This window comes from Pygoscelis adeliae, unplaced genomic scaffold (genome assembly GCF_000699105.1).
Source record: "Pygoscelis adeliae isolate BGI_AS28 unplaced genomic scaffold, ASM69910v1 Scaffold38, whole genome shotgun sequence".
NCBI classification, from domain to species: Eukaryota; Metazoa; Chordata; class Aves; order Sphenisciformes; family Spheniscidae; genus Pygoscelis; species Pygoscelis adeliae.
The window spans coordinates 3147477-3170324 of record NW_008825614.1 but is presented as its reverse complement, the minus strand read 5'-3'; the positions used below and the strand labels follow the sequence as shown (position 1 = coordinate 3170324).

Here is a 22848-nt window from a genome sequence, read left to right as displayed (position 1 = left end):
CACCTGATGACACTTGCCAGGAGAGCAAGTATGAAATCTGCAGCAGTGCATCCTCTAATAATTAGCACTTCTTTCTTCTTTGAAGATTCTTTGTATTTGAAGAATCTCTGGTATCGTAAGTTAGTATAGGTCTACTGAAGTCAGTTGTGTTACGATGAAATACATCTGCTGAGGAACTGGCCTCCCCTTTCATTTCAATACATAGCTTTCATTAGCCAACTCAAAGAAAAGAAAATGGCATTCTTTCAATTTACTTCAACTAGATTTAGGGCAAGCCTTTAAATAGCTGCTGTGCTCCACCAGAAAGGTGAAGAGTGACTGAATTTCAATGTTGTTTGGAACAAGCGATGTCTAACCTTATAACTCTATGTATATCCTATAACTGTCTTAGAAGATACTGGAAATGAACAAATTTTAATTGTAAGATGCTGTGGTATCTTTGAGGAGAGCAGCCATAAAAGAGTAAAGCATACTATTCTGTGGCTATTTTTAGGAGAAATCCAACAGATTACTGAAAGGTGGTCTTTTTAAAAAGGTTTCTTATATTCTCTCTTTTCTGGCAAATCCTCAGAAGTCTTGGCAGAACAGACCTCTCGTGTCATGCAGTAAACAAGTGCATAGTACAGCACAGTTTCTGTTTTCAAGAGCTTTCAATCTATAGTGATAAAGCAGGCAACAGTGATATCAAGAATAAAGAGGTAAAGGGCATATTGCACAAAAAACATATGGCTAAATGCAGACATTACTTAAGTCTTGACAGGACAACAGGGCATGGGGAGGGAGACCTGCTAATGTTGAGTACAGGTCAAAATGGTACAAAGCCACTTCAATGCTATAGACAGTGGAGTGCCACATGCAATAGCTTTGTGGAGTAAGCTGGTGGAGACCATTGTGTTAGACAGTGCTGTTCCCTATCCATGAGTAATAAGAGTACATAACCTGTTCACATACTGACAACTGGAAGACACGTTGGTTCTTTCCTTAAAGATTTCTCTGACTCTGAAGATGTCTACCTCTGCCTTTTCTCTGCTTTTCCAGATGTTGTCACCTCAAATGGCTTGAACGTTAAGAAATTTTCAGCAACGCATGAGTTTCAGAATTTGCATTCCATGTACAAGGCTAGGATCCAAGAGTTCATTCGAGGTCATTTCTATGGGTATGCTTTTATTTTTCAAAAATTAGCAACGGTTGTCTAACACTATTTAAAGCAAGAACCAAAGCAGGAAGACTAACAACTACTTCATAGAGGAGGTGAAACGTTACCAAGTTATTAGAATACCTATCTAGGATTTCTCAGTCAGAAGCTGAAGGAATTTTAGACACCAGTTCTAGCTCTGCTTAACAGATTGTGGGATCAGGCAGAAGGTCTTGATTTTTTCATTATTTACCCAAGATGCAGTTTATCAGATTAAGAGGGTCACGTTAATTTAAAGAACAGCAGAAAAGCCTCACTTACATTATTTTCTTGGGATAATAAATTCCACCAGAATAGAAAGCTGTTGTGTGTTTTGTTTGATTATATCTTGAGAAATACTTTGTGCTTATCTGTTTGCTTGGTTTCAGCCACCTTGACTTCAGTCTTGAGAAGACCTTATTTTTTTTCATTGCTGGGAGATATGAGTATTCCAACAAAGGAGCTGATATGTTTCTAGAAGCCTTATCAAGATTAAACCTTTTGCTGAGGGTAAGAAAGCTTCTGCAAATGTAGATAACATAGAGCTTGTGCTCAAACTTACCATACTATAGAAGTCACCTGCAAGAATTTCCATGCCATACTCTGGTTTATGGGAAAATAATTATGGGATATTCATAGTTTTCATAAAGCTCTCTCCCTGAATCATCAGAGTATATAGCAATCTCAGGCTGCTTAAAAATAATTGATTACATAGTTCAAGAAGTTAATCCATGGTTACCTCCCTTGTTTTTAGAAAAAAATACTGAAAACATGATTCAAGAATTTACCCTGAAGGTTTACATATTAGAAGGCAAATAAAAATAATCCTTTAATGATGCAATTTAAAAATATCTTTTTAAGCAAATTGCTTAATTCATTAGGACCTGACCATGATCTTTTAAATCTTTGAGTACTATTATCACATTGGATGGGAATTTTGCTTCAAAATTCACAGTATGGCAGTGGCCTGATGAATAAGCATGGGGAAGCCGCTCGCTCCTTAATGCTTCTGTTTCCTCAGGTAAAAAATTAGTGCAATGTTTCTAAATGCCTTTATGGACTACTTTAATGAAGATAAGACCTAGACCTTGTCACAATCAAAGAGCAGAGCACTTACCACCTACAAATGAGGTCATTGAAAATGTCTCCAGATGTGTCCCAAAGACTGATACATTTAAAATAAAAAAATAAATAAAATGCTAATCAGTTTTCAGTCATCTAGCAAGGATTAATTGACTGTTGTCCCAGATTCTCCCTTTTGTACTCTATCATTTAAATGATATGGAAAATCTGGATAAAAATCTTGATACTATATTGTCAGCAGGGCTGAAAAAATATTAATGTTCAAAGCCCTAAGTACATTTGTTCTACTGCCACCTTCTATTAATACACCATTAGAGCTTGTGGACTTTCTGGAAATACTTAATCCATTCACTCACAACGTAAGTATTTCTTCCACAACTTTGCCAAACAACTGACTTCTGTTGTTTGGCAATGCTGTGCAACACCAGCTACCTGTTAGTGGCATAGCTATTAACTATAAGTGCTGATAATGTGGAAGGTCTTATGCTTGAGCAATGATTGCAGCAATCTCTTATTGTATCTAATGATTTATATGACATCAATGACAAGCTAAGCTGATGAAAAATCAAAGGAAACTGAGGCTAGTTTTTCAAAGCTCTCTAGAACAGTGTAGTGGGACTTGCTTCTCCCATAAGCTGAGGCTGGCTTTATTGCATTACTGTTCCAACATGCATGCCAGCGCTTGATTAGCTGTTCAAAGAACACTTGCTCCGTGATTATTTCAAGAGGTAATTCCATTGGGAACATGGAATACCTGTCCTACTTGTGAATCTGGGAAAGATGGTGCTTCTTGAACAAGTCCCAGTGGTGTGCCTGAACCTAACAAATACATAGCATAGGATGGAATTAATTTATTTTATAGAGTCCTTTTCCTCTGCTACTTGAAAACCTTACTAACATTTGGAAATAAAATATGAATGTTGGGACAGATTGTTAATATACACTGAGATCATAGCATAATGGACTTTGAACCTGCCTTGAAGAGAGGGAGGGTAAGAACCTTAAAATGATAGATGACTCCCATAGGTTATTTTATACTATACATTTCCCTATACCTCAATCTGAAAGAAGGCATGCTAATAGAATGTTTGTGTCCCTAAAGTTTAGAAAGGAGGCAGTTCAAAATAATTTAATTTTTGCAGCTCTGAGCAGAGTTCACCCTTAGCTTTTCTTTAAATGGTTACTGACAGGACTTACAACCTCATTCTGCTCCATGTGAGGAATCCCTCAGGGACCTGGTATTCTGAATCTTGTCAGTGCACAGGAGAAACCAGCAAGTGAAACCATCTATAAGGGTCAAATTTTACAGCAAATGCTTCTTGCCTTTGCAGTAGCTGGATGTGAGAGACGAGCAAGAAGTTGCTTGCAGCTCTTTGTATGTCTGGCAGGTTCTTTGCCAGGGGTTCAGGTAGACAGTGGTTGCTATCATGCCTCTTTCTGCCCATACCTCTGGGGCACTATTGCTATAGAAGGCAGTTTTGCTTGCTGCTGTAGGGAATCCTTCGCCCCATGCCTGGGCATACCCCAGCTAGTAAACTACTTGCTCACTCGTTTGAGCCAAGAAAGTTTGTGTCAGGTGAGAAAATGTGGATAAGATTTTTGGTTTTGGCAGTTTATGTTCACATCCTAAGCCATGGCCTCTAAACCATGAGAAGTCAGGAAGATCTCTATTACCCAAATTGGAATCGGTGACGTCTGTTTACCTGTATCTATCCTCAGCTATATCTCTGACTTGACAAAAACTTCATGGCTAAAGGGAGAGGTACAAGATCAGAGCCTTCCTGGACAACCAATCAAAGTGCATTGGCTTTTACTGTGACTAATTCTTACTGTTAAAGTTGGCTGTGATACCTTGTAGTAAGATTTTTTTTTTTTTCCTCTCCATCTTGTGTCCATGTAGGTTCATAAGACTGATGTTACAGTTGTTGTGTTCTTCATTATGCCAGCAAAGACAAACAATTTCAATGTAGAAACCCTGAAAGGACAAGCAGTCCGGAAGCAGCTCTGGTAATTGCCATTCTCACTAAGGGCCTTGTACAGTGAATTGAGAAGACGTGCAAAAGCTTCTGATGAAGAATAATGCTCTTTCTTTTTGGTCTGCTAAAATCGAGGATTGTGGGTAACTAGAATGTATTTGTGGGGGTGAAAGAGATGGGAATGATAAATAAGGGCAAATATTTCTCTTTTTTTCTGTCCTAGGTTATTTTTAGTAAACTTACCTTGCCGTTCTTTGTACAAGTGAGCAAATAGTACTTGTTTTGCAGTGACAAAGTCAAAGGTTCTAGAAAATCCGGTGTTCTGGGTGTCTTCTGACTGTTTCTAATACTCCCTTTGGACGTGCCATTTTCCACAAAATAAGGACCACCTGCTAATTTATCAGAGTGAGCTTCTCTGCCACTGGTGGGAAAAAGAAATTAATTACACGTCCTCTTTTATTCACAAATATGGAAATTGTACTGTCTAATCCAGCAGAATATCAGCTGATAACAATTGTGTGTAATTTTCTATATAGCCTACAATAAGCAATGGCCATACCCAAGCAGTGAAACTTACAGTTATAAAGGGAAAATTGTCACAGCCCTTCTCAGTTTAACAGTTTTCATTTTACAACTTCCCGAACAAAAAAGCAAAACAGGAGCAGACTTCACCTTCACCTCACTTTAATTGCTATGTGATTCTACATAGGAAAAAACACATGTCGTGAGGTACTTCTAAACTGAGAGACATGACAAAACTGAAGGTTCAAATTCACAAAGAAAATCAGTGGTGGCTTATCAAGGATGAATTTTGTTTAAAAAAGTGAAAAATGCCATTTCACTCAACGTATTTACAGATTAATTATCTAAGCAGGGAAATGGAAATATGCACCTTATCAGCAGGCTAGAGCAGTTAAACTGTTGCAGAAGTAAGGAAGCTGGTCTCAAAGCTAAGGGACTAAAACCCACAAGACCTAGCTTCTGCTTTTATGCCTGTGTCTCACTGTGCTTAACCTCTTTCTGATGCCAGTTCTATATTTATAAAACGATAGAAATCTAAATGACTTTGAGATCTGTAGATGAAAGGCACTGTGTAAGAGGAGGATACTATTTTTCTTGTTAACTCATTAACTGCTTCCAGCAGATCATCTCTGGCTCAGTTTCTGGATGTCAGTGATCAAGCTGAAGTCTTTGATTAACAGATACTAAACCTGCACAAAAACAGTGACAGAAATAGTTTAACAAGGATCATTGAAATCATTTAGTTTTTGCCATATCTGGAAAAGAAGACAGATATGAGAAATCTGTCTGCTCGCTAGAATGTCTCTGGAGTCATCATACAGCAGCTTCTTGGGACTTAAAGGAAACATTCTACCTGGTTACCACTCTGGAAACAGGTACCAAAAATGTAGAGGTTGGAATTAATTGTTCAACTCTGGCTTCCTAAAAGTAATGCATCTGAGCTGCCTTTGCTGCCAGTGGAGAATGATGGTTCACTCCAAATGATGTTTCATCCTATACCACTTCAGGAAGTATCTAAGATGAGTGAAGGGAATCATCCTCTGAAATAAACTGTCACCCTCTGTGGATGTGTGGAGGATCTGCGCAACTAGCTTAAACTGTAGATGGCTGAAGCGGGTTAACGTAGCCAGAGTTTTTAATGAGAACTCTGTACACGAGAACTCTCTACACAAGAACTATAGGAAAATGTGAGTGCAGTGAGAAACAGCCATGCTTGCAACAAGTGCTTTTGGCCTCTGCTTTGTCTTTGATACAAAGTATGTAATGTTTGAATATAACACAACAGGTATATATTAAATAAATAATATATGGATATTAGGAAAGTTTAAATTAAATGAAATATGTAAAGGTTTTTCCCTGTTGTATCTCTACTACATGGTTATTTCTCTGGTACTCAGTAATGCAGGCACAATAGTAACAGTAAAGGTAAACCTAAAGATGTGAAATCATGCAAAAAATGCTGCTTCCAGCTATTCTTCCCGCTGTGTTCTGTGAAAAGCAAAAGACCGTCTGCATCATCATGTGAAGCATTATCATGGTCATAATCTGGAGCTCCTGGATAAAACCACCTGATATCAGTATTACAAAATAATATTAGAGAATTTTAAGGATGTCACAGAAATTAAATGCAAGAAGAGGCTGCCACTTATAAGGAATAGACGATGGTTGATCTGGGATATAAAATCCCTTGTTTCCTCTGCTTCTGAAAAAGCAGTTTATCCTATATGTGTTAAGTTTTGGATATTTTTCATGGCATGAGTCTATGAAAATATAGTCATGAGGGGACTAGCTTGCTGGGATTTGGATCAATTTGGTTTGACATTTAGCTGCTTTACAACTCATCCAAAATTAACTCATCCACTATTGTGTCTATGTGAGTTGGGAGAGAGCAGCTGAAAACAGGGTATGGATTCTCAGCTTGGTAAAGTTTAGGATTTCACTTAACAAGTTTTGTCTTAGCCCAGAGTATAATTCTTAGAAATCAGAAAGGCAGGAAAAGTTCCATGAAGCGGGTGTTTTACTCAAATTGAGTGCATTTACTATTTTGACAACAGCACTTCCAGCTGTACTTTCAAGTTATTTCAACTAGGGGCAGGATAATATAAATGGCTCGTTGCATTTAGAATAGTTGTTCGCTGGAGTTCTTTCTTAGCTAAAATATAACATTTGTCTGGCACAGGCTTTATTATTAGCTTAAAACATGGCCTGAGCTTTTGTGAAGTTTTTTGGTTTGCAAAGTAATTTATGGCAAACTACCTTTTAGTCTAACACTTGTTTTCAAAGGTCTTTGAATTAGGAAATAGGGCAGAAAGTGAAAGGAGAAGCTTGCTTTAAAATCTCTATTTGTTTAACTCTTATATCTTACATCTTTATAGTAGGTCAAGTTAAACTGGAGACCTCTCAGTCTTGATTAGTGTCCAATGTTAATGATCATGTTTCTCTATGTAGAATCATATATATGCTCTCTTTTTCATAGCTGAGATGGAAGTGTGGTCTACTGATCAGAGCAAATTATTAGAAGTAACCACTAGTGAGGTCCGCTCCTGGCTTTCACAGTGCATTCATCTTTGGATGCAGGTCAAATCCTCAGTTGTGTTGAAACCCATCAATATGGTTGCTGGCTGGATAAAAGAGCTTTGAGAACCAGACCTGTGTCTGCTTCTGCATTCTTGGTTCCATCAGTATACATGAAAGCACAATTTAATTTCCAACAGCAGTGTCCTGGTTTCAGCTGAGATAGAGTTAATTTTCTTCCTCGTAGCTGGTACAGTGCTGTGTTTTGGATTTAGGATGAGAATAATGTTGATAACACACTGATGTTTTAGTTGTTGCTAAGCAGTGCTTACACTAGTCAAGGACTTTTCAGCTTCCCATGCTCTACCGACTGAGAAGGCTGGAGGGGCACAAGAAGCTGGGAGGGGGCACAGCCAGGACAGCTGACCCCAACTGGCCAAAGGGATATTCCATACCGTGTGACGTCATGCTCAGTACATAAACTGGGGGAAGCTGGCCAGGGGGCCGCTGCTCGGGGACTGGCTGGGCCTAGATGGCTGAACACCTGCCTGCCGAAGTAGGGAATGAATTCCTTGTTTTGCTTTGCTTGCATGTGCGGCTTTTGCTTTACCTATTAAACTGTCTTTATCTCAACCCAGGAGTTTCCTCCCTTCTACCCTTCCGATTCTCTCTCCCATCCCACCGGGGTGGGGGGAGAGTGAGCGGCAGCTGTGTGGTGCTCAGTTGCCGGCTGAGGTTAAACCACAACAAGCAGGAATCTCTTTTATTCTGTCTTTGTCCTAAATTCTCCTGTTTTATACATATATTTATTTATTTTCCTAGGGACACTGCACAATCTGTGAAAGAAAAGTTTGGAAAGAAACTCTACAATGCCCTGTTAAAGTGAGTGTATAAGTTACTTTGCTCTGCCTCGCAGAGCCACATACTCAGCTGGCTTACCTGTGGTGTTTCTGTGCTTCTACTCTTCATGTTAGAAATTTTGACATCCATAGGAAGGACATAGGAGAAGGATATGGGGCCCTCTGTTCCATATAGGGGTTACTTGTTCAATGGGCAAATCGCAGGGAAAAAACTTAAAGGTACTAGCACCCCATTGTGGAAAGAATCTTAAGAGACATGGGGGATGTCTAAGTAACACAAAGGCTTACTCACTGTCAAAAATGAGCTACCTCAGCTTAAAAAAGCACCAGAGACAAAGTAGTATGTATTAGTGGCTTAGTCACATCCTTTCAAAAGACAGTTGGAAGTGAATGACCCAAAGCACAGATGAGATGACTGGAACTTCAGCAAAAACAAGGTGTGTCTGAAAAACAGAAAAAAAGAGCTCTTTAGCATTTTTGGAAGCTAATTGGAAGGTCAGCAAGTGTATGGGAGAACAAAATGTAGGAAATATAGAAGGGCCATGAAAACAAAGGGAAGATTCATGTTGACATCAGCAGACTTCAGATCAGACCTTGTTTGCTGTTTCTTCATTTTCTTTATACAACTGATAAGTCATTTGGTAAAATAGGCTCTGTGTTGCCTCTGCAGAGGAGAAATTCCAGACTTGAACAAGATTCTTGACCGAGATGATATAACCATTATGAAAAGAGCCATCTTTTCAACTCAGGTCAGAAATGTATTATTTACACAAACATCTAGTATAAATGATAAACATGACTATGTACAAGGATTGTGTATGACATATAGTGATATGCATGCATTGATAAAAAAAGTTTTCAGCAAATATACTTCTCATCTGTAACATTTAAAGATCAGCTGTGAGCATTTTTAATGAGAGTATGACCCAAACTAATTTTTCTGGGGAATCCATGGGTATTTCCCCAGTCACATGCAGGACACCAAAATTCCTAATTCTTTTCTTCTGCACTAGGTGTGAACTTTGCATTGTTCCTGAAGCATGGATTCTTCCATTTTTATTAAATATGTAAAATCAATCTCTTAAGGAGACATAACGTATTGACTAAGAACCTTTAATGGTAGGCCTTTCTAAAAGTTGGTACAAATACATTTATTTTGAGGTAAATGAAACACATCCTGTGACAGATTTTATGGTCTCATTTGTGGCCTTAGTTATATAGGAGACATTATATGACCATAACTTTCCTTTCTTACCTTAAAATGAAAGGGTAAAAACCTATCCACGTCAATGACAAAATCTCCCACTGTCTTCTACTAACCTTAGAAAATGGTAACAAGACTCTTTGCCAACAGTTTTGTCTGGCTTATGCATTGCCTTTTCTCTCTTTAGCGACACTGTCTGCCTCCAGTGACCACTCACAACATGATTGACGATGGCAATGATCCAATCCTCAATACCATCCGACGCATTGGCCTTTTCAATAACCGGACAGACAGAGTAAAGGTACATTCTGCCATTTTCATTTTAGATATAAAATGGAATTTCTTTAAACAGTCTGGATCATTAGCATGGGGAGTGCAGTCAAATTCTTGATAGGCAGTATTGTACTAATAGAGTACTTCTTCATTCTTCCTCCCTTTCCAGGAATAACAACTAGTCACTTCACAGATATCCTCAGTTGCTGTTTAACCAAGTTAATTTCAAGTTAGAAATCTGATGTTAGGGAATTGTTTTCATTGCTGCCTCCTGGACTGAATGAGGAGCTACTAATCCTGAAATCCAGAAAGTGCCACAGGTCGTTTGCATCCAGATGTAAAACTCTGTAATAGATTCATTTGCTTAAAACTGGAGGTCCAGAGTTAGAGCACAGACTGGAGTTTATCAGTTAAGAACAGCACCCTGACACTCAGCTTTTGCTGTAGAAGGTAACCAAGGCTTTGATCCTGAGCAGAAATACTTCCTGTTCATGCTGTGCTTATGTTTACATCAATTGTTGAAGCTAAATGTATGTAAATAAAGCCTTTCCTTACTTCCACATGTATCTTGCCAGACCACAGAAATGATCAGCTCCCACTTTCACAAGTCTGCCAAAGCTTTTTTTGGTCTGGCAATCTCTGACATTCTCTCTGTTAACTATGACTCTCTCATCATCTAGCTATTCAAAGTAGAACCTAAAATTGCAAATTCTTCCTCTTCCAAACCTTTTTTTTTTAAAGTCAGATCCCTAGTATCTCTGACAATGACATATTGCTTGTTGTCAGTGTTTGGCTTTTGAACCCATGATGATAACTGAGTAAACGTTTTTCCTCAATTGCCTAGTTGCTTCTTCCTGGCTTAACATATTCTCTGCTAAGTGTGTGTCTCCAATGAGCTCTGAGAGCATAATATGGTAATAATATACTCTATGTAACAAAAGTAGAGTGGAACAATGCACTATATATAAATGTAATAAAAAATCCCTCAGAATTAACTGCTTGAAGTCATTAGAAAGCAGATAGCATATAGCACTGCAGACACCTCTTCCTGCTTCTCAGCAGACTTGATTGGCTAGGTATACGTCAAGTTTGTACAAAACTGTCATTACCACTGGAAAATTACCTGCTGCATGAACAGGCTTAATACTTAATAAGGTGAATGTCATGGACAAAAATTCTGTAAACTTCAAATGGAAAGTCATTTTGAGAGATGTATGACACATCCATGCAGACAGAGTTGGCATGTGAAAAATAGCCTCAGCAATGCCAATGGAAAACCTTATTTAATTCACCGGGATCAAATAAGCTTGCATAATGAGTTTACAGCCCATTTACTGGTTGAATATATTAATGTGTTGATTTACTCAAGTGAGTAGCATGACTATATTATTAAGAAAGGATAAAAGGATATCCTCGACAGGGAATAATGGCTGCAGTATTTTTATGTGGGGAAAAAAGCCCAGAGAAGGTTAAACCCTTCCCTCACACTTCTTCCTCCCAAAGCTGACTGGACAGCATACACAAGGCAGTTCTCTACTTAGCAGTGGAATATGGGGCAGTGACCCCAAGCCCTGCAGTGTCATGCAGATGAATTAGCTTGGGTCCTGAAAGTGGGACATTAGCCTAAGTTAATAAGCTTTGCCTTTGAGCAAGATTAGTTAGCTTAGGCACAGAATTGTGATGATGGGGCTGTAATATGTCTGGTTTCAAAATTCTCTCAGTTCTTGAGAGATCCATTGAGTACCGTAAGCATTCCTATTTTTCAGTTGGGTGCTGTGAAGCTCCGAAGTGCTGTATCCTCCTGAGGCCTCCTCTGGAGCAAGACATCCCAATACTCTGTACCTTGGTACAACAGACCAAGAGAACCAATTTAACGTTGCTAAATGCCACAGCCTCAGGCATAATTCTCAATGCACATGGTCTTCCTTGATCAACAAGGATAAAGCTGAAGACCTGTCCAGAAAAAGGGTTTGTTACCGTACTCTTTCCAGGACAAGACTGCACACAGGCAGGATACAAGACTGCATGCAGGCAGGATACATTTTAGTGTGGGAAGTGAACTAGATAACAGATGGGCAAAGGAAGTGTTATCCAGATACTTAGGAAAAGACCAGAGTGAAGAAATTGCTTAAGCTTATTGATAACTAAAATGTATTGATGATGGTTTTCTTTCACCTCTAATGTAAGTTTTGAATATCCAGGTGATCCTACATCCAGAGTTTCTTTCTTCGACAAGCCCATTGCTGCCCTTGGACTATGAGGAGTTTGTTAGAGGCTGCCACCTTGGTGTATTTCCATCATACTATGAACCCTGGGGTTACACTCCAGGTAGGCAACCTGTACGCTTAACCAGTATCAAAAGATGAATACCCATTCTGTTGATGCAGAATAGCTTTGCAGCCAGTTTCTTCTGGAGTGCTGAAAAAACTCTTTTGGCTCTGTTTCCTCTACAGTGCAAAGGTCTTACTGCTGGCAAAATTTGGGGGCCAGGTGGTATAAAATGGCATCTACTGACTGACAACTACTCACATTTGTCCCTGCGCTGGACCCTTTCCCATACTAACATGTAATTTTTTGATTTTCTGTGGCTTTAGAACAAAAAATCATTTTTTAAGCTTAATTATTAAGTTGATTCAAGGATTTTAAAAGAAGATTTAAAGGAATGTACGTATTGAAAAAAAGTAGGGCGAGAAATGTGATGCTACCAGCCGACATACTTCAGTGGATTTAATTCAAGATAACAATAAAGTTTGATAGAATTATGTAACACCATATCTAAGATATTTACCACAAATAAATGCAGTGGTAGAGAATCTCACAGAATTAAATGGAAATTTCTAAGGATACAGAGAACATGTACTTTCTGACTTAAAAAAATTGGACCAGATTTACAAAAGGCACTTAACACCTGATGAAATCAGTGCAAACTATGAATTTGAATACTTATGAGGATCAAAGCCTAGGTGCCTGGGCTTTTTATGTCCTCCAAAATACCTTCTGTAGTCTTGATACAACATCTGAAAGTTGGGGGGCCCCTCCGAAGAGCATATGTGTAAGCCAATGAATCAGAATAGAAATTTTGCAAATTTAGTCATTCTCCAGAGCTATTTCTCTCCAAGTAAGAGAGCTATTCAATTCCAATTAAGACAACTGTCTTGCATTCCAGCAATTTCTCTTCCTGTTCTAATCTCAGCTAAGGTATAAAGTGTGACAGCCAGGGATGATTTTGAAGTGTACATTAAAGTAAACCTGGTCAGAAAAGTTGGACTGGTACTTAGAAGTTTTGAGGAAAGCTGTGATTTACACTAGTTAAAAGGGTAACTAGTTCTCTCCTTTACTAATGCAAAAGTGATTCTTTGTTGATACCCATTTAATTCTCCCAGAAACAAAAAGTGATTTTTTTTAAGGTAGATTTATAGCTCTATTTTATAGACAGCAATTTTATTGTCATATGAATGAAGGCCATGTAGATGACTTTCAGCATTTCAGAGACTATTTACTTTATCTACATGCTGTCTTAATATCAAAATACAAAGTTTAACACACTCCTGCACTTAAGAGATTCAGTTTTGTAAATAGTTGTGAACAACTAATGAACATATGTGTACAACAGGCTTCAATTTAAAATTAAAAGCAACCAGTCCAGACCGTATAGTGGGGTTCTCTGTTTCAACACTGGACTCCCAGAAAGTTTTCAGTTTAGCTGCTGGGAAACACAAAGATATGTTCACAAAAACAGTGTGAAATTTTCTCTCTAAAATTTCTTTTTTTTTCCTTTCTTTTTTCTTTTTCTCCAAATCCACAACAAAGCATAATAGTTTTCACCTGACATTTTCAGAGCAGCTCTAGTGTTATGGGACCTTCTGTCTGCCTGATTCTTTTTCTTTTTTCTCTCAAGGTGAAACCATTCAAAGCATATTGCCCTGAAACGCTTCTTGTCTGTTTCTTTTGGCAGCTGAATGTACTGTGATGGGCATTCCCAGTGTAACCACAAACCTTTCTGGATTCGGCTGTTTCATGCAGGAACACGTTGCTGACCCAGCGGCTTATGGTAAATTTTTTAACACCATATCAAAATACCGCCTCTAAGTTATGAAAGCAAAAAGCACAGCAACAATGCTGTTACTCCTCAATTTCATGCTTTCGCTAGTGCAATGGAGTTCATTGCGGGAATATATTCAGACCTCTGAATATCTCGTTATGTTGAACAAGCCATTCAAGCTTTCATGTTTATCCAAAGCCTCTCCAGGTTCTCTCTCTTTTGTCTCCCATTAACCTTTTGTCTGCTTTATACTTCCAAACTCAGCGCTCCTCATACTACTCTAGAGTCTCCCAGCACTTCCCTTTAATGCCTCTGGTTACAGTGTAACACTTTGAGCCCTTCAAAAGAAGCAGTGAAAATCTGCTTCTCTTTGAATAGTCCAAGAAGGATGTACTGGGACTTTGAGGCCTGTGAAACTTGCCCCCACCAAACAAAGAGTAAATTATCGCGTACACTAAAAAATAAACCTGTGAAAATAAAAGGAACCTACTTACAAATATGAATCTGCTCATAAAGGTTTAGAAATGGTTCATGACTGGAGTGTGGTGAGGAGGAGGGTAGCCAGCTCCTGATGTGTGAAGACAATATTGAAAATGTGCCCAACGTAGGGCCTCTTTCTAAGTACCTCGGCTTGCCTGCACAGTCAGGCAATGACAGCTCCGCACTAGTACCAACTATGCCCTGACCTAGGGGCAGGGGTAGAGCCAGTTGCAAAATATAGCTACACCTGCCTGGATTGACATGTCTTTGACCTTCAGAAAGGTCACAGACCAAGAACACAGGTCACTTGCTCTTCTCTGCCAAAACATAGATGTGAGCATTGACATAACTTACTGTACATTCCTAGGGGACACTGGGCACTTCAGTTAAGGTAGTTGTGTGGCTGTCTTGTCCATTAAGGTAGCGGAGGCTAGGGAAGGTGGCAAGAATAAAGTATTGATCTTGACAAACTACACAGAGACAAAGTTTACCTTGGCCCTCTCTCTGCCAGAATTGTATATCAACTAATGTATGTGAGTTAGCTATCTCTATGGAAACACTTGTATTTCTACAGAAAACACAGCCTCTCTCCTACAGGCTGATTCTGACCATCCACACTTCTAATTTCTACTGAAAATTGGAAAGCACTAGATTATTTTTTTTGAAGCAGTCAGTGTTTTAAAAATTATGGGAGATAAAACCTATATGTCTTTATCCAGAAACTCTTAAATCCTTTTGGACATACTTACACAACAACAGCAAAGCCTCTGAGTTTTGAATAATTTGCTGAATTTTAGCCTGAAAGGTAAAGAAAATTGAAATAAAAAATGCATATTTCTCTGCAGCTTTCCATTCCATCAGAATAGTAACAAATGTTCCAGTTATAGCTGCCTTCTAACATTAAAAAGAACATATAATACCTGTAATGTTTGTAAGACTATGTGACAGAAGGTAGAATAGAAATATAAGAGGTCAGATCCCATTTTCAGTTCCACTCATCTTCACCTTTTTTCTGTCCTTCAGGCATCTACATAGTTGACAGGAGGTTCCGCTCACCTGATGACTCATGCAACCAGCTGACTCAGTTCCTGTACGGATTTTGTCAGCAGTCCCGTCGCCAGAGGATCATCCAAAGAAACCGAACCGAGAGGCTCTCAGATCTGTTGGACTGGCGATACCTAGGCAGGGTGTGTGAAACTATGTAATAGAGGTATTAAAAATTCCAGACATGTAGGTCTAAATAGCAGTCTTCAGCATCATGCTACAATGCAAGGAGACACCCCTGTTCTGAAAAGCACCCCTCAAAGGTGCTAAAGGCAAAGCCTGCCTTTATATTTCAGTGTAATGCTTCCATTCTCCAGTGGTAAGGAGAGACATGACTTAACTGCATAGGTTAGAGCAGAAGCCAGTCACACTGAGGTCTTTGTACTCCTGGTGCTACAGACAATGTAAAAAGCTTGTGTCTTTGACAGTGCTGGAAACCCTACACTAAGTAGGATTTGTGCTCCAAAGTCATCTGGACTCTTTCAAAAATCCTACCTGTTATTCCTAAAATGCTGCTGCGTCTTGTGGCTCCTCAACACTCCTAAACTACCTCTGTGCCTTAAAGGCAAAATAGTGTTTTTAATTTGACATAGAAAACACTGTGGTACCACCTACTAAAAAGACAGTAGCAAAGCAGTATTCTCAAGTCCACAGGATCAAAGAAGTGGATGTACATATATCAGGTTTGTAACTGTTTTGGACCTTGTCCTGCTCTGATGTCTGTGTGAGAACCTTTCTGTTTATATGGCTCCCAACACAGCATAAGACCCTGACACAACAAGCTATTTTTTCTGTGCATGTGATGAAGACTTGTGATTATAGTGGATCCATAAATATTTTTGCCAAATTCTTAAATACCAGGCCTCAGTAAACTCATAAATTTTACTTCTCTGTAACTCTTACACATGCTTCCTGTGCAAGGGTGAGTCCAAAGTTTATGTGTATACACATGTACACTTAAAGATGTAAATTCTCCTGGTTAAAAAAGAGCCAGTTCTATCTTGAGGGATAAAGAATACCTGCCACTCAATAAGAACTACACTGACTGAGACAAGTGCTGGTTTCCATCTTGATACCTCTTAGTCTTACAGAAAATTTATTCAGCTTCTGTTCCAGACTCTACTTCAGTGTGAAACTAATACGAATGGCTCACTACTTCATAGCAGCCGTATCAGTTGGATCCTCCTTAGCTGAAAACATATTTAGCCTTTGTTCAGCATCATCATTTAGAAGATATTCATTTTATGTCCCTTTTTTCCTGCTTAAATCTACCCAAGACTTCCTTGACTTGTAAAGGTTTCTCTTTTGTGTTGCAGTATTACATACATGCCAGACACCTGGCCCTCAGCAGAACATTCCCAGATAAATTTGAGATGGAACCAAGTGCTCCACCAAAGGTAAAGCCTGCTTTTGGAGACGAGTTCGTCTGCATTTTAGCTACTTTACAAAGAGAGAGAGAAAGAGCGTGAGTGTGTGTGTGTGTGACAGAAAGACAAAGAAGAGAGTTAGCAAGTTTTGTTTTAACTGAAGTGAAGTAGGAACTCATAGTTAAAAGCTCAACAAGTTATAGACCCAAGCTCCAGTCAGGACTTGTAATAGTATCAGATGCAAACACTAGGGGTACCAGGTACAATACAGGAACAGTTCTTCAGGTTATTTAGAGTGACCTGGGTGGAACTATGCCACTTTAAACCAGCTGAGGAACTGGCCCTTGAAATTCCTATTAGAAGAGTGGCAGCTTCTAATTTTGCTTCTGATAAATGCCATGGAGATGCTCTGCACAAACAAATAGAAGGGGAGCTGGGAAAGGATGTTCTAGGGAAAGCAAGGCAAAGTATTGCCTTCATCTAAACATGGTATGTGAGGAGGAGGCTGTGGCTGGAACTGCAAGGGGTCAGTTTAAAAGCACACCTTCGAACAGTTCTTGCATAGTGCATGTTAGCACCAATTTGAGAAGGGAGGCTGCTCAGATCCAATGTAAGAACCATGTTATTTGAAACCAAACCTTCAGACACGTCCAGAGAACAACTCATTTTTTTAAATAAGAAGGAGAAAGGAGGCTCAGGCCAAAACCCCTTGCTTGGTTCTGGTTTTGCAGATATTGACATTATAACTAGAAAACTGTTTTAAAACTTCAGACTGAATTCTGAATTTCAGTGAGCGTATTCTGACTGCAGAGTACAGAAGGATTTTGTGTTGTGTTGATGGTTTTAAGGCTCAATAAAGATAGTCATATTTTGCAAAAAGCAGTGCTGGAAGGGCAGCATATTGTTTATGGCACAGGCTAAAGATCACTGCCATACAAGCATGTACTTACTGGCAGAGAAGGACTGAGGAGATCTGGGCTCAAGGGAGTTTAATTTTAGAGTGCAGAGCAGGTCTAGCTTACATCCCACCATTGGTTTCCTTTGAAGTGTTGATAGCCTTAAATTGCTGTATGCAACCAATTGAGGAACACTGTGGTAATATATACAACTTACTTCTCTCTCTGCCAGACGGAAGGTTTCAGGTACCCCAGGCCTTCATCAGTGCCACCATCACCTTCTGTCTCTCAGCATTCCAGCCCTCACCATAGCGAAGGTGAAGATGAAGATGAGGATGAAAGATATGATGAGGATGAGGAAGCCGAAAGGGATAGACAAAACATCAAGTCTCCCTTTTCCCTTGGAGTATTGCCACAAGGAAAAAAGAAGCAGTATGGAGAATACAGGAACTGAATTCATTGCTCTCACCCTGGCAGGGTCTCTCCATCCATTCAACAGTTTCTCCTGTAGGCTTGGCAAGCTTTGTGTTAAGGGCAGTGTGACATAATTAGGGGAATCTTAAATGTTACTTGAGCTACACTGTTGGAAAGCCTAATATTATTTCACCTTGAAAGTAGTTTAAATGACAATTCTTCTGTGCCCCTTTGAGGTAGAAGAGATTTATCAAGTTTAATAAACCTAGAGAATGTGACAATCCCCTCAGGAGCTTATACAAACTGCAGATAATACCTTTGTCTACATAATCACCTATATTAATCATAGTCTATGCTGATAGCTCCACTATGAGTGTCCCAAATGAATTCCTGCTTCATTTATGTTCCCCCTTTTCCCCTCCTAAACTAATACGAACTTTAAGCCAGAGCTCAAAAAATTTAGAGAAAAAAGTGTTACACTGGGAAACCTTGGCAGGGTTAAAAAAGATACACTGAAAAGAAAATGTTCTTTCTTTTTCCTTATGCTGTTTATTGCAAGCTTACATCATTTAAAACATTTTTTTACAGCACGCAGAAGTGTCTTGATCCAGTGGTAAAACATACTTCCTGTGGAACAATATAAAGTCTTTTGCAGTGGGCATTTGAATTTTAGAGACAAGTGAAGTCATCTTTCTGAAGTCATTTAGACCCACAATAAACAGCAGACCGTTTATTTCTGATTCCTCTGGTATGTCTCTTTTATTGTTTTCATCTTGTCTTAGATTCTAAGTTTGTTAGCAAACTAGTTTGGGAGGAAATTAATGTGACTTGGCTAAAAGGCATGACAAAATTTCCTTAAGTAACACCTTCCCCTGCAGACAAACCCACATGCCATAGAGCAATGTGACAACATTCAAAGATGAGTAACTCTAGTTCTGCCAATTGCCCCATTAGTCCGTGGTCTATTTCACTTCTAGAAGAGACCTAATCATAACAAATAATGCTAAAAGAATTCCAAGAACACATCTGCCCCACAGACATAATTTCGAAAAGCACCTGAAACTTGAAAGTGCTTGGGGAGTAATTGAACCTCACGATGAGAACTGGACTTTTCATTTGCCTTACAGAAAGCTTTCAAAAGTATTTCAATTCCTAGAGATGCAGTGAGTGCCTGAAAATGCTCTTCAGAAGTAGATCTTGACATGAAGACATTAGGAAGGAGATTCATCTCTTATTTTAGAAGTTTGTGCATCAAGAATTTCTCATGCTGCTCAAGAAAAGACATTTCCAGAAATTGATTCAGCCTGTTCTTCAGCAGGTAGGACAATGTAGCCTTTGGAGGTATTTACCTTCACTGTCAATCCCAGGGGGAGCCTAGATGTCCAACTTTGATTAGACACCTACCTTTCAAACACTTAACCGACATTTCATGTCATGGTTCTTATTAGAGGCCATATAGAATAAAAGTGATTAGGTGCCTATTTGTATTTTGGCCACCTAAAATCAGTTTTAAAATTGGACTTTCATTCTTAAGCTGATTTGGATACCTGAAAGAATAACTATTCTCAGAAGACAGGTTCAGGCTTTTATGGCAGAAACTTAACTGGATTTAAAAGGAGTCACTATTTTTTAGCCATTTTAAAAGTAAGTAAAACAATGAGTAGTTATTTTTCATATGAAAGTGGTGAAAGCAAAGATACTGCAAATATTTTCCTTTGTACAGTTTACTAAGTGGAGAACGACTGTATTTTGTGCATTCAGAAATGTATATTCTTCCCCAAAGTGCTTTTAATCAAAGTTCCCTTGCAGAGTCAAAGAATGTAATGGCTGAGAGCCCCAACAAAAGAACATTTAAAGGACATATTGATTGAAAGTTAATGTTCTCTTAAAAAAAAATATCAAGAAATCTGACATTATTGCTTGTATTTCACTGCACTGTTGTACGGAAGAAAAGGATTTCACCCCAAATTCCCTGTCATCAAAATTGCATTAGCATCATCTGAGAGTGATCCAGCACTTCCTTTGTTGCCTAAAAATGTTCTAGTAGCCACAGGCTGGTGAACATCTGTTTATCATCATTCCAGACCCAGCTTCATTGCAGTGCTGAAAGATGTGATCACTACACACATATTGTAAATATTGCTAAATGATAGAGGCACAGCACAGACAATATCGAAAGTGGAAAGGTTTTGCTAGGGTTGCATTAAGACAGCTACACTTGTTCTTTCTGGACAAGTCCCAGAGGAGAAAAATAAGCAACACGTATGATCCAGGTTGCAGGTTGTCTTAGATGTGTTTATGGAGTTCCTTGGGAAGAGCAGAGAGCTGGCATGACACCTCGCACAAATCCAGCTGTGTTTGTTTCAGCACGCTCACATGCTTTGAGCTCCTGTCTGGTGACAGAAAGTGCACAACTTTTGAGATACGACTAATGTGAATACTGTGCCCATTCTTCTCAGAAATGGTCCCACAGTGGCCAGTGACCTCTGCCTCATGCCTCTAGGCTTATTTTGGTTCTGCCTTGAACGCTGGGACTCGCTGTCAGTAGCAAGGCGATCTAACTACAGCAAAACATTTCTGCCTTTTGAATTTGCAGTGTTAGAGGGAATGGCTTTTCATTCAGTCAAGGCGACAGATTGCCTAACTTAAATTCACACATTTCTAACAGTTACTGATATCTGACAAGCTTGGTAACAGCTATCTGTAACATAAACGATTATCTGCCAGATTGAAAATATTAGGGTTTCACAAACAGCTCACCAACAAGGCAGAACGTTTATTCTGTTTCATGATATTTGTAAAGAATTGTTTAAACTAGTGAGTTTAGATCAGGAATACATACAAAAATCAGTGAACTGGGAATGTGATTAGTACAGGTTTTGTACCTCTGGGGCATTTAGAGGCATATGAATTTCATGATACTAATAAAACAAAGGATGTATAAGACTTCTACTTTTTGTCTGAGCACTGACTAATCATACTGTAAAATATGCTGAAAAATAACTTAGATGCTCCTGAGATATTCAGAGTATGCTTGAAACAAAGAGCAATTAAATTAATGAAAAGATTCTGGTGGATGCCATTGGTCTTTAGATAAAGTTAATCATGAATGCATTCTGTCATACAACATATACCGCTATTGAAAGATACATTAGTGCTTAAAAATGAACAAACAAGGACATTTTGATTTCTCCAGTTAAATTCCTCCATGAAATTATATAGATGATAAACAATTACTAAAAGTGCCTATAGCCCCATGGTAGAAATTAATTCCTCTGTTCCTTCAGCTGTGTTTCTTTGTGTCAAGGAGAAGCAACATTATAGTTAGCGTGAGTTAACAAAATTAATTAGCAGCGTCATGAGAAAGATCAGAGGAAAGTAGTATTAAAAGATGAAGAGCACAACTAGGGTTAAAGGTTAACAAAATAAAACATAGTTGCTTGGACACAAGAATCATATGACTACTTTTTAATTACATGAGAACTACGGAGGGCTTTCCAGCAGGACCACAAAACTACATAAATAATGTTAAATATATCCCGATCAGCATGGAATGATAATTAACTGATTTATGTGTAATTCCAGTTTTGCAACGCAAAAAACAGGCCAACAAAAAAGTACAATAGTGATGCAATTAATATTCTGTGTGCCTGTTGTCACGGGTGACACTAGATTTGTACCTAGTACGCCACCACTAGCTCCAGCAGTACTACACCTCCTGACAGCAGTAGTTGCTATATGCCATGGTCATTAATGAGGCCCTGATCCTTTAAGACCTATCCCCATACTATCTTTATGTGATGAGACTTGCTTAGTAGGATTGTTCAGAGTATATATTTCTGCATGCGTGTAGCTGGGGCAGCACTGAGGTCTAAGTAAGTGCTGTTGCCTATTCTCTGTGGTGACAGATACCTGCAAAAAAAAAAAAAATCACCTGCTTTGCAGTCAAAGACAGCTGGATTGTTTTAATATCTCACTGACTTTATTGACCATCAGCAACTTACAGGGCCAGCAGTGAAGTGGTGAAGGAATCTATCTTTATCAGAAATAAAGAGGCTTCAATATACATCTGGGTGGAAGGTGGTAAAAGGTTTCCCAAAGACTATTGAAAAATTGTTTTTCATGGAGTAGTTGTCCAAAAAGACAGTTTAAATCATCTTTTCAGGTAAGATGGAACAGTGTATTTTAATTTTTGGGTGGGACATACAAAATGGTCTAAACAAGGCAGGAACTTTACTAATAATTTCCTTATCTGAACTAGTAACTTTTAATCAATTTGCATTCAAAATGTTGCAATGAGTATATACGTCACCCTTTGGGAACTTAAGTGAGGATAGATGAAATACTCTGTTTACACAAATCATGATTTCAGGGTATATGCATACAGATGTTAAAGAAATTTGAAATATTTTACCAATTTGATAGATTATCTGTCAAGTAGCCAGGGTGATCACTGTTTTCTTCTTCAACTGTAAGACAAGACACAATGGGGAAAAATAAGCTGTAGATAAAGGAAAGTTCAGTCAGCCAAAGTTTTCACAAGAGAGATGTGCCTCAGGCACAGGCCTAGTGTAATGTGACTGCTTAGCTAAGAGATGCAGGCATCTGTAGAAATAACCATATCTTTCATTTTAAATCTAGGAATTTTTCTCTTTGCTGAAGGGCAAAGATACAAACCATGTCCTGAGGGATATCTTAGTACAAGGCACAAATTTTTCATGCAGAAGAAAATAATGTATTTGGTTTTTATTTGCACATTTCTCTCAGTCAAGAGGATTCTAAAATCACCTGAAAGTGATCTTCTGAAAGTGCAGGGCTTACCCAGGTTTGACTGTGGTGTTATTCCCTACTACAATGATGGCAATGTTATTCCACATAGTATTTTTCAAACAAGCTGCCAGTTCTGCTTAGCTCTCTCAGATATCTAGGTCACCTTTTTTCTTAGGGGGCTGTTGCTGTCCACTGTCTCCTCTGGAATAGCAACAGCAGGCAGGAAAAT

General features: G+C 38.7%; 1 protein-coding gene across 1 annotated transcript in view; it reads left to right on the top strand.

Moving 5' to 3' along the window:
- Positions 1-17889, top strand: part of GYS2 (glycogen synthase 2 (liver)) — a 49992-nt gene extending 32103 nt beyond the window's left edge. The window contains exons 6-16 of the mRNA XM_009332821.1: positions 1039-1156; positions 1564-1684; positions 4158-4264; positions 8092-8151; positions 8800-8878; positions 9521-9634; positions 11808-11934; positions 13562-13657; positions 15152-15315; positions 16489-16569; positions 17668-17889. Of these exons, the coding sequence (XP_009331096.1) occupies positions 1039-1156; positions 1564-1684; positions 4158-4264; positions 8092-8151; positions 8800-8878; positions 9521-9634; positions 11808-11934; positions 13562-13657; positions 15152-15315; positions 16489-16569; positions 17668-17889 (1289 nt within the window). The remainder of the gene's footprint in view (positions 1-1038; positions 1157-1563; positions 1685-4157; positions 4265-8091; positions 8152-8799; positions 8879-9520; positions 9635-11807; positions 11935-13561; positions 13658-15151; positions 15316-16488; positions 16570-17667) is intronic.
- The last annotated feature ends 4959 nt before the right edge of the window (positions 17890-22848 follow it).